Source organism: Candida tropicalis, assembly GCF_000006335.3.
Source record: "Candida tropicalis MYA-3404 genomic scaffold supercont3.6, whole genome shotgun sequence".
NCBI classification, from domain to species: domain Eukaryota; kingdom Fungi; phylum Ascomycota; class Pichiomycetes; order Serinales; family Debaryomycetaceae; genus Candida; species Candida tropicalis.
Genome location: NW_003020058.1, coordinates 596414 through 611589, shown reverse-complemented (window position 1 = coordinate 611589; position 15176 = coordinate 596414). Strand labels below are relative to the sequence as shown.

General features: G+C 37.0%; 10 protein-coding genes across 10 annotated transcripts; 3 read left to right on the top strand and 7 right to left on the bottom strand. All coding sequences in view use genetic code 12, as the record gives it.

Moving 5' to 3' along the window:
- Positions 1–177: 177 nt before the first annotated feature.
- On the bottom strand, positions 178–2589 carry SPT20 (Spt20p; the record flags this gene model as incomplete). The annotated part of the gene is made up of 1 exon (XM_002550201.1): positions 178–2589. One exon carries the CDS (start codon positions 2587–2589, stop codon positions 178–180), a length of 2412 nt encoding a protein of 803 aa, XP_002550247.1.
- Positions 2590–2959: 370 nt separating this feature from the next.
- CTRG_04544 (uncharacterized protein) lies at positions 2960–3520 on the bottom strand (the record flags this gene model as incomplete). The annotated part of the gene is made up of 1 exon (XM_002550200.1): positions 2960–3520. The coding sequence occupies one exon, from the start codon at positions 3518–3520 to the stop codon at positions 2960–2962; it is 561 nt and encodes a 186-aa protein (XP_002550246.1).
- A 485-nt stretch (positions 3521–4005) lies between these two features.
- Positions 4006–4563, top strand: TRP99 (Trp99p; the record flags this gene model as incomplete). Its single annotated transcript, XM_002550199.1, has 1 exon — positions 4006–4563. The coding sequence occupies one exon, from the start codon at positions 4006–4008 to the stop codon at positions 4561–4563; it is 558 nt and encodes a 185-aa protein (XP_002550245.1).
- Positions 4564–4737: 174 nt separating this feature from the next.
- Positions 4738–5301, top strand: CTRG_04542 (uncharacterized protein; the record flags this gene model as incomplete). The annotated part of the gene is made up of 1 exon (XM_002550198.1): positions 4738–5301. One exon carries the CDS (start codon positions 4738–4740, stop codon positions 5299–5301), a length of 564 nt encoding a protein of 187 aa, XP_002550244.1.
- A 116-nt stretch (positions 5302–5417) lies between these two features.
- Positions 5418–7193, bottom strand: CTRG_04541 (uncharacterized protein; the record flags this gene model as incomplete). The annotated part of the gene is made up of 1 exon (XM_002550197.1): positions 5418–7193. One exon carries the CDS (start codon positions 7191–7193, stop codon positions 5418–5420), a length of 1776 nt encoding a protein of 591 aa, XP_002550243.1.
- Positions 7194–7403: 210 nt separating this feature from the next.
- Positions 7404–8786, bottom strand: CTRG_04540 (uncharacterized protein; the record flags this gene model as incomplete). The annotated part of the gene is made up of 1 exon (XM_002550196.1): positions 7404–8786. One exon carries the CDS (start codon positions 8784–8786, stop codon positions 7404–7406), a length of 1383 nt encoding a protein of 460 aa, XP_002550242.1.
- A 383-nt stretch (positions 8787–9169) lies between these two features.
- On the bottom strand, positions 9170–10477 carry CTRG_04539 (fungal specific transcription factor domain-containing protein; the record flags this gene model as incomplete). The annotated part of the gene is made up of 1 exon (XM_002550195.1): positions 9170–10477. One exon carries the CDS (start codon positions 10475–10477, stop codon positions 9170–9172), a length of 1308 nt encoding a protein of 435 aa, XP_002550241.1.
- A 158-nt stretch (positions 10478–10635) lies between these two features.
- CTRG_04538 (Zn(II)2Cys6 transcription factor domain-containing protein) lies at positions 10636–11514 on the bottom strand (the record flags this gene model as incomplete). The annotated part of the gene is made up of 1 exon (XM_002550194.1): positions 10636–11514. The coding sequence occupies one exon, from the start codon at positions 11512–11514 to the stop codon at positions 10636–10638; it is 879 nt and encodes a 292-aa protein (XP_002550240.1).
- Positions 11515–12404: 890 nt separating this feature from the next.
- YPT53 (Rab family GTPase) lies at positions 12405–13091 on the top strand (the record flags this gene model as incomplete). Its single annotated transcript, XM_002550193.1, has 1 exon — positions 12405–13091. One exon carries the CDS (start codon positions 12405–12407, stop codon positions 13089–13091), a length of 687 nt encoding a protein of 228 aa, XP_002550239.1.
- Positions 13092–13171: 80 nt separating this feature from the next.
- Positions 13172–14983, bottom strand: CTRG_04536 (non-canonical poly(A) polymerase; the record flags this gene model as incomplete). Its single annotated transcript, XM_002550192.1, has 1 exon — positions 13172–14983. One exon carries the CDS (start codon positions 14981–14983, stop codon positions 13172–13174), a length of 1812 nt encoding a protein of 603 aa, XP_002550238.1.
- Positions 14984–15176: the final 193 nt, after the last annotated feature.

Below are 15176 nucleotides of genomic sequence, written 5' to 3'. Positions count from 1 at the left end.
TGTTTGTAATTCTGTTTTGAATGTATGTTATTTCTTTATCTCTTTTGATTATAATAACAATTGAAAAAGGAATACGAACAAACACTGTATTTTAATGCTACACTAAAAACATATAAAAAGAATAAATTATACAAGTTATTATTACAATATTTCGAAAGTTTAAATTCAAGAAAAAAGTCAATTGGCGCTAGCATTAGTATTTGCATTTGCATTTGCATTTGCATTAGCATTAGCATTAGCATTATTATTTGCATTAGAAACACTGTTCTTTTTCTTATAAGTTCTTTTCTTTTTAGGTTCATTGTTTGCAGCAGCAGCACCACCAATTTGTGACGAGCCTTGACCAGTATTTGGTTGCACATTTCCATTTGGCATTGCAGAACCAGACCCACCTAAACTTCCAGCAGCTTGTTGTCGTGCTTGTTGTTGAGCTTGCTGCTGCTGTTGTAGTCTTCGTTTGTGGTGAATTAATTGTAATTGCTTCAATCTCTGGAAATAAAGCGGGAACCTTTGAAATAACTGTTGCTGCAAATTCTTAGCTTGCTGGATAGCTTGTTGCTTTTGTTGTGGAGTCAATTGTTGACCAGTAGGCGTAACACCAGATTGACCCATCATTGCCAAAGTTGCCATTTTCTGTTGCATTTGCTTATATATTCTCTGTTCATCTGGCGTTAATGAGCTTTGGAAGATGGCCTGCTGCTGTTGCTGTTGAAGAGTCAATTGAGGATTTTGTTGTGGTCGTGACTGTTGCTGTTGTTGCTGCTGTTGCTGAGTTTGAGACTGGGGCTGTTGCTGAGCATGTTGTTGCGGAGGAGTTGCTAGAGGACCAGGAGTACCCACATTCAATTGTTGCTGCATTGGAGGAGATTGTGCAAATGGAATTTGGTTATTCATCAATGGAGAGCCTCCACTTGCAGCTTGCATACCTTGACCATTGAATTGTGACGAGTTTTGCATTAAACCTTGGTTCGGATATGACTGTTGTTGCTGTTGTTGAGACTGTTGAACTGGGGTGCGTAGTGGAACATCATTCAGTGCTTGTGCTTGTGGCTGAGCCAGAGTAGGTACCTGAGCTTGGGCATGAGACTGAGTTTGAGTTTGAGGTTGAGCTGGTGCTTGAGCTTGTGCCTGTGCCTGTGTCTGAGCCTGTGCTTGAGCTTGAGCTTGAGCCTGAGCCTGAGCTTGAGCCTGAGCTTTGGCCTGAAGCTGCTTCTTGGTTTCCTTCTTAGGTTTCTTAGGAGGCGGCTGATTCTGAGTGACAGGCGAAGGTCTTTTACTTTGTTCAGGCAATGATGGCGAGTTAGCAACACTTGATGGTGGTGCCAGTTGTGTCAGTTGAACTGAATCGTTTTGAACAGCATTAGCTTGTGCTTGAATCTTAGCTTCTTGTTGAATTTTCTCTGCTTCTCTCTTTTTTCTAATCTCTTCAATCAACCTCAATCTCATAAATTGCCCTGTCGCTCTCACTGGATTCTGAGGAATAGATGGGGCAGGAGCAGGAGCAGGAGTTGGCGCAGCAGTACTAGCAGCAGTGGAAGTAGTCTTTTCACCCTTCTTTGATTTAGTCTCAGCATTAGCTGTTGGCTCAGAACCATTTTGTTTAGTTGATTGCGCAGCAGTGGGCGTGGACGTAGTTGGTAGAGTTGAAGAATTGACAACAACCAATTTTTTATCTTGTGATTCATCTGGACGTCTGCTCTTATTAGACAAAAGTAACATAATTTCTTCGTATTCAGAAGACTTGTGCAAGACCATTTCGTCCTGGTGAATCTTACGAGGCGTGTGTTGGACAGCATGTCTGTGTACAAATTCGGTAGTTTCTTCATCATCTTGAATTCCATCTTTCACATGTGATTCAGTTTCAGGTTTCAAATGCTCGTAATTATATGGATTCAACGGAACATCCAAGTTTAACTTCCTGTTGGTAACAGTCAAGATTTCTGATTCCATCTGGAGGGACAAATAATCCGTAAATCTATGAAGCGCAGAATCAGTGTGGTAAAGCAAATCATAATAAATCGAAAGCGGGGTTGGCTTTAATAATGTTCTATATGATCTAGGTTTCAAAACAATGGTTGGCTGCTTGTTTTCTTGATCTTTGGTTGGCGATACTGCAGCTCTATTTGGCAACGCCGCAGTCTTCACCATATTCCTGTGATCGTAGACCTGCAAAATTATACACCCGTCATACGGCCTGATCGCAAAGTCTTTGATCAACTCACACATTTCAATTGGGATTTCTTCTTTCAACACATGTTGCATGAAATCTTTCATCATTGGAGAATTCTTCGGAATGATTTGGGAATCCTGGGAATTATTAAAACGATAATGTGTCTCGAATATATGCAAACTCAATGAGGCTGGGTATTTAGAATATTTTCTTAGGATTTCTTCGGTAGTGGAGGTAAAATGGTGATTTTGGAGAGCCGCTCTATGCTTCAACTGTTGTTGGTGTTGTTGTTGTTGTTGTAATTGAAGTTGTCGTAATTGGTTTTGTTTTGCTTCTTGAACTTGAGCTGGACTAAGATTATGATTTGAATTTCCATTTCCTGTGGAAACAGAACCATTCAGCACTTCAGATTTGATCATTCTTCGTTTGATGGAAATTATTGTTCATACAATTTCGTTGAATTCAGATTTGGAATTTGTTTGTCGTGTACGAGTTTTCAGATCTAATTCAGAATGAAGAAAAACTTATAAGAATTAACAAATACGATCAAATTTTATCGACAAAATCAAAAGAACAAGAAGTAAATAATGGCACTGATTGATCAAGGGGTCTAGATATACTATCTTGTGTTGTTTTCTATTTTTTTTTTTTTTTTTTTTTTTCGTCTTGAGTTTACAAGAACTCTAAGAAAATCAAAAACTCTGACTCCACTGTTTAGGCTTCTCACTATGTGAGATTCAAAGTGAGTAGTTTTGGGTGCAAGAAGATACATACATTAAAATTATTATCCTACTCTACATTAGCATCGCTGTTAAGACAAAATTCTATAGACTTGAATAACTTGATTCTGTCATTTTCATTGAAAACCCACAAACCATAAATTTCACCCAAAAGATTTCGTATGATGATCAAATTATCATTCAATTCAACATCCATCTCCAGAATAGACGAGTTATTCAACCCATTAGGAAAGAAATGTCCACTAACTTTGTTTGGCAACAATCCCAATGAAAAACACTCTGGGTTATTTCTATTCAAAAGCACAAGCCCGTAGCAAAAAAGGTCCTGCAAATCCTGATAAGTTGGTGGCTCAGAATTGGATTTTGGGACCTTAAACTCTCTAATATATAATGCAAGTGTCCCTTGAAAGTCGGACTTGACCCATTCCTCAGTTTCGTCATTGAAATTGTACAATACACAATGGGAGGTATTACATAGCAATTGTTTTATAGCAGGATCGTACCTACTGATCACATTGAAGTTTAATGTATTGGTGTATAAATTGAGTGCTTCCTCTCGAGTAATTTTCTCCTGCTTTATGTCTGATGATTCTTTTACTTTACTGCCCATAGTTGATTTTATCGTAGTGGCGGTCCGACACTCTTCTTTTTAATGAAATCTTTACTGTTGATAATTTTTTTCATTGCTTTTTTTTTCTGGTTCATGTTCGCGCTGTCCAGAGATAAAACAATTTCGTGCATCAATGGTTCAATGATCGACGTATTCAGCCGGTTGACTCGATGACAAGATTGATTTATCTTGACTGTCGTTAAAATTTAACGTAAATCATTAGCTTAACTGTAGTATTTTCCTCCCTCCTAGAATAACGAATCCATATGATTTGAGATTTGGATTTTTCATGTAATATTTTAAGCCTCGTTTATGTGAAGTTGCGATTTTTCTCCTTAAGCAAGCTTAATCTAAAATTTATCTCCGTGTTGAATCTTTTCTCTCATTATTCAAATAAAAAAAAGAAAAATCCAGTTTGGAAACAGGCGTCTTCTTCCTCTTCCCACCAACACAACAACTTTACCCATTCCCTCTCCCGTACCAATATGTATTCATTAGCCAGATCAATTCCTAGAGTTCAATTAACTGCCAATGTTTTTAGAAATTCTTTAAGAACCTATGTTGCTGTAGGTGACAAAATCCCCCACACCACTGTCTACGAAGGATCTCCAGGAAACGAAGTTGATTTGGCCGAAGAAACCGCCTCTGGCAAGTCAATTGTCATTGGTGTCCCAGGAGCATTTTCACCAGGCTGCTCCAAGTCCCACGTGCCTGGATTCATCAAGAATGTCCGTGCTTTCAACGACAAGGGCTACCAGAAATTCTTTGTTGTTGCCGTGAACGATGCATTTGTCACCAAAGCCTGGGGTGACCAATTGTTAGAGTCAATTGCTGGTCAACAAATCAGATTTATTGCTGATCCTTCTGGTGCCTTCACCAAGGATCTCGACTTGTTGTTTGATGCTTCCAAGTTTTTCGGTAACGAGAGATCCAAGAGATACGCCTTGATTGTTGAGGATGGTGAAGTCAAGAAAACTTTTGTCGAGCCAGATAACACCTCTGTGGAGGTCTCATCTGCGGCCAAAGTCTTGGATGAAGCTTAGATCTGTGTGATTGTACTAGCCCATGTCTCTATTTGTATTTGTATTTGTATTTGTATTTGTATGTATTTGATTTTGCTTTTAATGCACAAAAAAAAAATACAAAAAGAAAAAACAAACAGTGATTGAAACTTTATACTTCTGTCATCACATCTCTGCGTTGTCAATATCTCTACAATGATCAGAGTGGGTCTTACATCACGTTGTTTCATCAGACTACCGTATTTCAGATACAACTCCACGGCTCAGCAGTTTTCAGAGAAAGAGATTGAACTGGCCAAGAAATGGGTTGACACGTTCACACACACCGAGATTCCAACACATGTATTTGACATCTCGTTCAGCAGATCGTCCGGACCAGGTGGGCAGAAGGTCAACAAAACATCGTCGAAAGCCACGGTGTCGTTAGAGCCAGGTCTCTGGTTGAGTGCACAGGTGTGTTACTGGATCCCGAAGCCAGTGCAGGCACAATTGCGAGACAAGGGGATTCGGTATGTGACCAAGACTGGCGGACTACTAATCCAGTCAGATACAAGCCGAAACCGAGACATGAATGCAGAGTTGTGTTTTAAGAGACTTCTCGAGGAGATCAAGTCGAAGGTTTATTTTGCCAGTGAGGCAAGTGAAGAGGACAAGGAGAAATGGATACAGTTGGAGGAGGACTTCAAGGAACGGAAGAAGTTTAACAAGAAGAAACAATCAGACAAGAAGAAAAACCGATCCAAAAAGTTTGACTTGTAGTGGAAAAGAGTGAATGTGGTGGATGATATTTCTGTATATATATATATTTGTAATCTAATCTAATAACATGTATGTAGTGTGTGTGTGTGTGTGTGAATAGTTCAAATGGAGGTTTATTATACTACAAAAACTTCAAGTAATTTACCAAAATCTAAACCGTCACCACTGTTAATATCAAAGACCTTGACTCCATCCAAGTTAAAAATACCTTTGGAAATTCCAACCAATTGTATTTCAGTTTCAAATACAGTGTTAGGATCCAATGGACCAATTCTAATATCATTGTTAAGAATCAAAACACCTTCTCCCCCTTCTCCATCAGCCTTCAATGAATTATATAAAGCGTTCAACTGCAGCTTATTGTAGATTATAACATCGCCTCGACTATTGGCCTTCCCAACTTTGTGAAGCAAATTTGACGACGAAAAGTTATTTGTGGTGGCATTAGTTCCACTATATACGGGGTTGAAGTTAATTGGATTTTGGACCAATAATGATAAATTTAATCTATTGGGTGAATTATTAATTGCTTGTATCTTCCAATTAACCACTTCACCAAGTTTTATATCCAACTTGCCAATGAATGTTAATTTCAATCCTGACAAAGTTGAACTAGTAGCAGTAGTTAGATTCACAGTTACAGAAGATGATCGTCCACTAGGATGAATCAATGGTTGCCTCAATCGTCTCACATTGGATCCACCACTAGAAACATTACTGGCACTAGACATACTAGCACTTTTGAGTTTGTAGATATTATTCAGAAGTGCCTTTTGTCGATTGGAATTAATAGGAATAGCTGATCCTTGAGTCTGAATATGTGACAAATTGTTGGTGTGGGAAGTTTTCAATGCATTATTGATTGGAGGAGCAATTAAACCAAAATCAAGGTACGGTGACCACTCTGTCTGGATTGTGTTACTAATATTCAAGAGTTTCCCTTGTATCATTTCTTGAACCCGCAAGGTTAAGCTTATGTGTATTGGTTTGGAGGTATTGTTATCTTTCGAATCAGCTTCATAATTAGTGAACTTATAAGTCAAATTCAAAGAATCGGAGTAACCAATCTTTGAAGGTATCAATTGGCTAATCGGTTGAACAGACCCTGACTTAAACCCCACATTTAAATCTACTATATCAAAATAGAAGTTTTCAACATTTTTCTCTTTTGCCAATTCCTCTGAGCATTCAACATTAAGAGTGGCAAGAAGCATGTTATTTCTTCCAGCTGGTTTAGTAGACTTGAGTTTGATTACTAACGAAATAGTAACGGGTATGCTAATGCTGGTTTGGACAATGGTCGTTTCAACAAATGACTTCTCCTGTACAGTTAAACTAGAATTATCAGTAGTTAATGCAGGTGCTTCAATGAAATCCAGTTGATGATTTAGCTCTGAAAGTAAGTTTCTCTTCATGCAAGGGAAATAGTTCGGTAAAGTCTCCTCTGCTGGTTGTACAACATTCAGCGTTTCGTCCTTCTCAAGTTTTTTCTCTCCTTTAGTATCCACTAATGCACAACGGACATAAAGTTGTGGATTGTTTAATCGTTTTCTAGGATATGTAACTGGAAGTTCAAACTTCCAAATACTAGCCGAATCACTTGCATGTACCACACTATGTTCACCCAAAACCAACTCAATCTTACTTTCTGAACTTGTATAGCTAAGTGGATCACTTTCTTCAAGAACATCCAGGGGTAATATTGCCATTTCTAATTTAATAAAATCCTTCTTGTGATCTAGCTGCCCATTGTATTCGATATACCCTTCTATATGTTCATCAAAAAAAACTATTCTTCTAACATCATCTGATTGAATATTGGATAAGATCGTAGGTATATCTGTATTATCAGTACCTATAGTTCGTAATGGGAATATTATTCGTAGACTCATGATTGTTATTGGTATTGAGAATGGATGAAAGGTGTTTCAAGTGTCTAATCTGGTACCTTTTGATTTGGCGTATTTTTTTTTTTTTTTTTCATTTTTTTCCTCCCTGTTTCCTACAGTCGTGTTGTTTTTGTTCGACGGTAGTGATTTTGACGCAACGTGTTTGATTGATTTTATACATAAATTTCCAGGGTATTGTTTAATACTATTCTATTAATAACCTATATATAAACCACCTTTACGCTCATCAAGCTCATCTGCAATATACCCGACAGCATCAGAATCTGGATTCCAGCCCAATTTAGCTGTACATTGCATGTGTTTTAAATTGGGTAACCGGCCATCATTCAAAGCAACGGCTAAATCAATTGGATCCAACCTACTCAGTGTCCCCAACATACCACTACTATTGACATATAATGTTCGTAATGGTCTAGGTGTATCTGTATATTCCAAATATTGTTCGTCGAAAAACATTGATGAAACATAATCCACAGTGATCTCAAGTACTCTCAAGTTAGGGCAGTAAATAAACACTTGATCCAAGGAATCACCTTTCAACCCTGGCATTGGGTACTGAACTTTCAATGTTTTCAAATTTCTTCCTATTCTGAATAAAACTTGGCGGAACCCGATATCGCTAATAGCAGGACAATGGGCAAATTCTAAGCAAGTGATCAGTTCGGGAAATTCCAATTCATATAAGAAATCATCACTTATACCCCCTGAGAGCCTAAGAAATGTTAATTTGGGTGGCCATTTGATCTGTTCATAATCATGTATCTCAACAGATGATCTAGGGAACGACAACAGTGTAAGTTGTTTTAAACTTCGAATCGATTTGAACAATTCTTCCAAATTTAGTGTTTCTGATACAAGACGCAAGTCCAATACTTGTAGATTTTCACAATTCTTTAATGCATACATTGGTCCAATTCCAAAACTTGTCTGTGGGGCAACAAACTCTTTCAAGTTCTTACCTGTTCTTTTCAAAAGTTTTGCAACAAAAGCATTCTTACCAGATTGAATAATATAGGAAAGATCCAATGACTGTATATAACTCCCTAGTGATTTGTTACTTGCTATGCTATCGACAAAATTGAAAAAGTTTGTGGCCCTTAAATATGGAGTTTTATAGATTATAGGAAGTATTATTAAATAAAACAACTTACACACTCGCATAAACTTTGGTTTTAACTTGCCCCAGTCATTCAAAATTTCAAATATTCTAACAAATATTTCAACTGGAAATGCCATTATATCACTTTCAGTTTGATGGTCTGTTAACAATTGTTTGTAAGCAGGATTATATCCTTGTAGGGCACACTGTAGAACATCGGTTTTTTCGAATTTACTCCAGGGCCACATTTTACCTTGATAATTACTCTGATCACTTAGTACATAAATGGACTGAACTTGAATGGCCCCTTTGAAACGTGCATTATTTGTTGCGTGTAGTGTAGATTCCAGGTGGTTGCTATTACTAATTACATCTTCTTCTTCCTCATCATCTGAATTTGTTGCATAATTGTTGGATTTGTAAACGTATCTCTTGTATGGTGCTTTGATCTTTTTTGGACGTCTTTTGTTGGCCATGTTATAATGTCAAGCAAATATAGGAGATGTATAAATAAATATTTGACTTTAAGAAAGTCTTGTTTGAAAGACTAGAGTAACGAAAAATATAAATAGAAAAATAGCGGAGTCTAGGACATCGTGATCTTCAAAAATCCGCACAAATTGCCTTTGTTTCTTTTTCCTTGATGAATTTGAATTTTTTTTTACTTTTATCTACCTTAATGAAAAGTGCACAAACTGATAATATGGTGACAAGTTTAATATTCAAGTCAATGACTCCAAAGAAAAAGAAAGTAGCCCGGCTACACATGATTTATAGAATAAATAAATAAATAAATAAATAAATAAATAAATAAATGGTTCATTAAATAAATAGGGTACTTTTTATATGTACGTAAATTCTATACAAATGCATCAAAATTAAAATCCACCAAACCTTTGTCAATCCAATCACAACCAGAGGGTGAAACAGGAGACGCTGGCTCCCAAGTAAGATTTCCAAAATCATATTGTTCATTGAAAAGCGGGTTGTCATTTGGTACTCCTCCATCATTAATATCTAAGGCAGCACCACCACCTTGAGGTTGTGGTAACGGTACCTGGTTTTCCATTTGGTTTGAAACACCAATACGTCCACCAAAGTTCGTTGTTGCAGTTGTCGGAGTTGTAGATAAATCAACAGGCATAGTCAGACTTCTTGTAGAATTTGGTCCGTTAGATTCACTACCTGAAATATTCATTTTTTCAACGCCGATCTCCAACTGCGGTAAAAAATCCTTCAACTTTGAATAAAGCTTTGGTCGTAACGTGGTTAACGAATCTCTTATATGCTTTGCCAATTTCCCTGACAATTGCCAGTGTTTTGATATCGGATAAAGTGCACTTAATGCCAATTTAATATATTCAGTATAAAGGTCCAAATCTTCAGAATTCAAGCCAAATGACTGACTCTTATCCATAGCCAAGGTAGTCTCGATCCAAATATATGCACTTAAATGTACCAATGACGAAAGAGCCAAAGCACAAGCAAAAAAATGGGTTCGTTCAAGAACTTTAGATGCTCCTGTATCTATTAGCACTTGAATTATAGAATTGGCCCCTTCAATAGTTTTCCTAGTTTCAATAGTAGTTCTAGAATTGGCTTGAATTTGGGTAGTTAAATCAGTAGCATCCACTGCATCACCGTTACATTTTGGATGTTGGGGAGAATTAATTTTCCAAAGATATGAGAACGGTCTATGGGCAAAAACTTTTGCATAGTTGAATAACAATATGGCTTGGTGAACACCTTCATTGACTCTTCCACTTTTATCAATTAGAGGTGGTGCATCAAAAAGAGAAGGGTCTTCAAGTCTCATTTCCCAACTTGATAATGAAGCTTTTAGTCTTGTAAGAATTGCATCATATGGTCTCTTGTGGTGAATTTCAATATTCATTTTAACCGCAGTCGTCACCAATTGACCAGCTTCTGAACGACCTCTGTAGTCAAATTCTTCTCGCAGAGGAACAGTGGGATAATCAACATACGACTCGATACCGTCGAATGAAGATACAGTCTTACCATCCGCAGAACCTGTGATAATGTCAACAAAATTCAATTCCCAGAATAGTCTTCTAGCACATTGAACAATGCTATCTCTTGGTATATGCAGTAGTCTTGGGGATGTGAAGACTTTAAGAACAGGACTTGATTCGGAGTTTGGTGTCATATCACTTGTCGATTGTGCACTGGCGGAGTCAATAAGGTGAATTTGGAGATCTTGGATTAAGAAGATGCAAAAATATCTGAGATTCTTACTCAAAACATGAAGGGATGACACGTGCGCAACCAACGACGCCAATGTTAAGACCTGTAATGAGATTATGTCTATATACCCATTTTGTCTAACCACGTCAATACATTGCACCAATCTATCTGATACCAAGTCAACGGCTCTAGCGTAACCGAAGAAGTTTCACCTTCACTGATTACACTAAGAATAGGCAACAACTCCTTTTCTATTGACAGGTTTGACATGTAAATCAACATTTCTTCTCTAGGTGGCAAGAATGGATGAGCATGGTGAAACATCTCGTAGTAGTTTTTAATGATCTCGCTCTTGTCGAGTTCCATGAGATCAACAAAATTGTTTGGATTGTGGATATTAGTCGTCATTTCTAGCTCTTTAAATGACCTTATATCAATTGGAGGATTGTTGTCACTAAATAGACAATTAATATTACTCATTGTGCTTTCTAACTTTATTTTCTTTCTCAAAGTCTCCATCATTTGGGCTTCAGTATCATTCATATGCGCATGCTTATTAGGACGCTGTTTCATGTACTCTACAGCACTTTTCCCTGGACAATTCAGTCCCGTACATCTGTTACTATCATGGGCACATGGTAAATCCATTACATGCTGGAACATTTCTTCATTTGTCTTGATTTCTGTGGATTGAACAGGTGGTGTAACAGGAGGTTGGCTCTTTTTACCAAAATCTTCAATATCAGCAACAAACATTGGCATTTCTGGTCCACGGTTCACATCATTAACTGTTATAGGCTTCTTCTTTGTGGAAACACCTTTTTTTCGAGAACCACCACGATGGCTTGCAACGTATTGACAAGGTTTGTTAGACTTTAGACATTTGTCACAAATAGGCTGTTTACCATCACATTTGAAATGTCTTCTTCGACATTCTAAACAAGCACTACTCACATGCTTTCGAACCTTTACGGCTTTATCCTTAGCTGGCATTTCCATACTCGATATACTCTGATATTAATGAAATCGAATCGATTGATAAATGTATAAATGCAGGAATGTTTAACGCTTCTCTTCTTCTGATCTACTGGCAGGTCGTAAATGAATTAAGGAGAAAAAAAAAATTCAGCAAAAGAAAGAAAGGGAATAGGTAATTTGTAATTTGTAGTTTGTAATTTGTAATTTGTAATTTGTAGGGTGTAACAACTAATAAAGAATTGTTGAATAGAAAAACAAGAAGTAGGAAGAAGAAGAAGAAGCAAAAAAAAAAAAGAAATGAAATAACTTTGAAGATATTATTAGTAGACTCTAAGAAAATAATAATGGTGGATGCAATTGGGTATATTAAACAAATTGGTGATTATAGTGGAACGGGATTTGAACGTATGATTTTTTTTTTTTTTCTTACTCATTATATTTCATTAAGAACTCTTTGTTGGGGGCTCACTAGAACGAGGGAATAAAAAATAAGTAACGTTTCTCCAGTGCACACTATGAGACAAAACAAAGAAGAAAAAGAAATATAAGTCAATGACTGACAAAAAAAATATTATATTTGACTTCCAAAAACGGAAATTTCAAACCCCGTCACTCACTTTCATAAGCTGGTCTCTACAATATGATGCAGACCATGATCATCCTAACTCACAGGGAGCGGAAGTACATATATGTCAAAGTAATTTGTCGAATATGCTTGTTAAATAATTCAACGGTTGTTCCAATATTTGTGAACTCAAAAGATATAATACACCAATGTATGTGAAGTGCTTGTATGATAAACGAGGAAAATAAATACTCAAAAATATCAGAAAATGTACAGTACGCGAGCGAAATCAAGTATTGACAACCATAACAACACCAACATCCCATACACAGAATAAAGTACTACAATGGCATCTAATGAATCACCAAACTCGCGTCGTTCATCATTGAACTCAGTTCCAGTTCCTCCATTTAAGATTGTGGTCTTGGGAGATTCATCAGTAGGTAAAACTTCTTTGGTGCATCGATTTACAACCAACAAGTTTGATTTACACACATCCAATACTATTGGGGCTGCATTTATAACAAAAGTGTTTTCTCCATTTCAGAATGAAGAACATAAAGTAAAACTAGAGATTTGGGATACTGCTGGCCAAGAACGTTACCGTTCACTTACTCCTATGTATTACAGAAACGCTAAAACAGCGTTGGTTTGCTTTGATTTGAGTAATTTTGAAAGTTCGATTAGTGCAGCAAAATATTGGATTCAACAATTGGAGTTAAATAATTCCTCAGATGCAAGTGACAAAGTAGAGATACGCTTGGTTGGTACCAAATTGGACTTGGCTCCAAACAAAAGAACGGAGATTCAGCATCAGATCGATGAGCTAATAGCTCAACAACCAAACATTAAACAGTACCATGAAACTAGCTCAAAAGAAGGTACAGGTGTGGTGGAGCTATTTAGCCAGATTGTCAAAGACATTGATGAAGAGTTTTTCACAAACTATTACGAGCAGACCAGGAATAATCGACAAGATCAAATTGGAAACATGCTCAACACACGAGCATCATCTATTTCAAATTGTTGTTAGTGACCTAAAAAGAAATGACAGAGTTAATAATTACATACATATATACATATAGAGCTAATATTACAGTTAATGTTTAGTAATTACAAATCTAATCCTTTTTGTCTCCAGTAGTCTCTCCTTACATCCTTATCTAGATTTGACTTTGGTTTCTTGGTCCCAACAGTTGGAACATATTCTTCGTTCTCTTCTTTCAGTCCCTTGTCTTCATCACTACTGTTGTTGAGACTCAACATACTTTCGATTAATTTTTTAGTATCCTTCGGCTTTTTGGTTAAAGGGGTTGGTGTAGGTTTCGCAACTGACGGGACATATGGCTCGTCACTTTCGTCAGTCATATCAGAGAAGTAATACTTGTCATTTCCATTCTGGCCATCACTTTCAGCATCATCTTCTTGACCATCGTCGTCATCGTCATGTTTTACCAAAGCATGATTAACAACTTTATGACGATCATCGCTAAAGTTTCTCTCTTTCCCGGTATACTTGATGATATCACCCAATATCAGTGAACCTAATCTCTCTTTATATGAAGCCGCATTCAATTGATAACATTTTTCCAGAAGTAACTGGTACGCCCCACCAAATGCCTTCTTCAAGTCTCTAAGATTATAAGACGATCTCGTTATATTGTTCGAAGGATCTGCAGGATCTTGAATGATAATAGCAAACAGACTTCTAGCTGAATGCTGGAGTGGTGACTTCAGTTTTCTAACATATTTCGGCTCTTCATTTTCCGGATCTAACGCCAATACCAAATCGTCGTATGAAAAATTGCGTCCATACAATTCAAAAAACTCAATCAACAAAACCCCCAAATTGTCTAATGCACTCATAGCATCGGTTGTGATTTTTGGGTGCAATCTCAAGAAATGATAGCACATGATGATAGTAGCATACCCACCAAGACCACCAACATGAACATTGTTAAGTCTACGAGTTCTAAGGAATTGCTTCACAACTAAAACAAGTTCTCGAAGTCCTGGAGTTGAGACTAACCATCTTCTTATTCTTTTAGCAGCATCTATACCATTTGTTCTTTCAAAAGAAACATCAATGTGAAGACGTGATTTCGGATCCACAAACTTTATAATTGGGACCTTGGCATGGGCAATAACCTCTACCTCAGTTGCCAATTTGTTTGTTCTTAAAAATGTAGAAAGTTGGTACAATCTGGACGCATTTTCATACGACCCAGTATCAGAAACTACTACCATGTCAATATCGGAACCAGGCAAATACAAATCAGTTGCACAGGACCCGAAAACATGAACTGTGGTACCAGGCCAAAAATCTGAAATACTTTTCTTTAAAGCAGCAATTACTTTATTTCTCGTAATGATTTCATCACTAGATGGGGAGATATAGTTGACAAAATCTCGTATTTCCATGGTAAGCCAATCGGCAATCTCTTTTTGAGTAGAATGATCATGATCTTTAATCCACGGGTATTGGGAGTTTGGAGCACCACTGTGATCATCATTTTCACTCTCTTCTCCTTCGGATTCTTCTTCATCGGTAGACAGAAAACCAAATCCAATGAAATCTTCATTCTTTGCCAACTCGTTTGTTTCAGTAGTAATATCATCATCAGCTTCGTTAACCTCGTCAAACTTACGCTTCTTTGGGTTCGATTGGTCAACTGACTTCTTAGTTTCCACTTCATTTTCTGCATCTTCATCTTCATCTTCCTCACTGTCAAGTAACACTAATTCTTGTTGGGGCTTTTTATACTCATAGATAACTTCTATATCTGAATCCTCATCAACGTGGTCTTGTAAAGCTACAAAATTATTGTTGGTACTTAGTTGAACATCCACTGAAGGGGACTTTACTTTCTTTTTCTTTGGTTTTGTTGAATTAATCGATCCTCCTTTACGCTTATTTCCTGACATTGATCTTTTGGTGTATTATTACTTTTTGTTGTAAGTATTTCTTGATTCTTACGAACTGATTGAGATGCCTTTTAGTATATTTTTTTTTTTTTTTTCACGATTCTTTTTTTTTTTATCCTGGTTTAATGTCAACTTTCAACTATCAATTTGTGCGACCATTAAGACACATACATTTTGTTCCCATTGTATATTA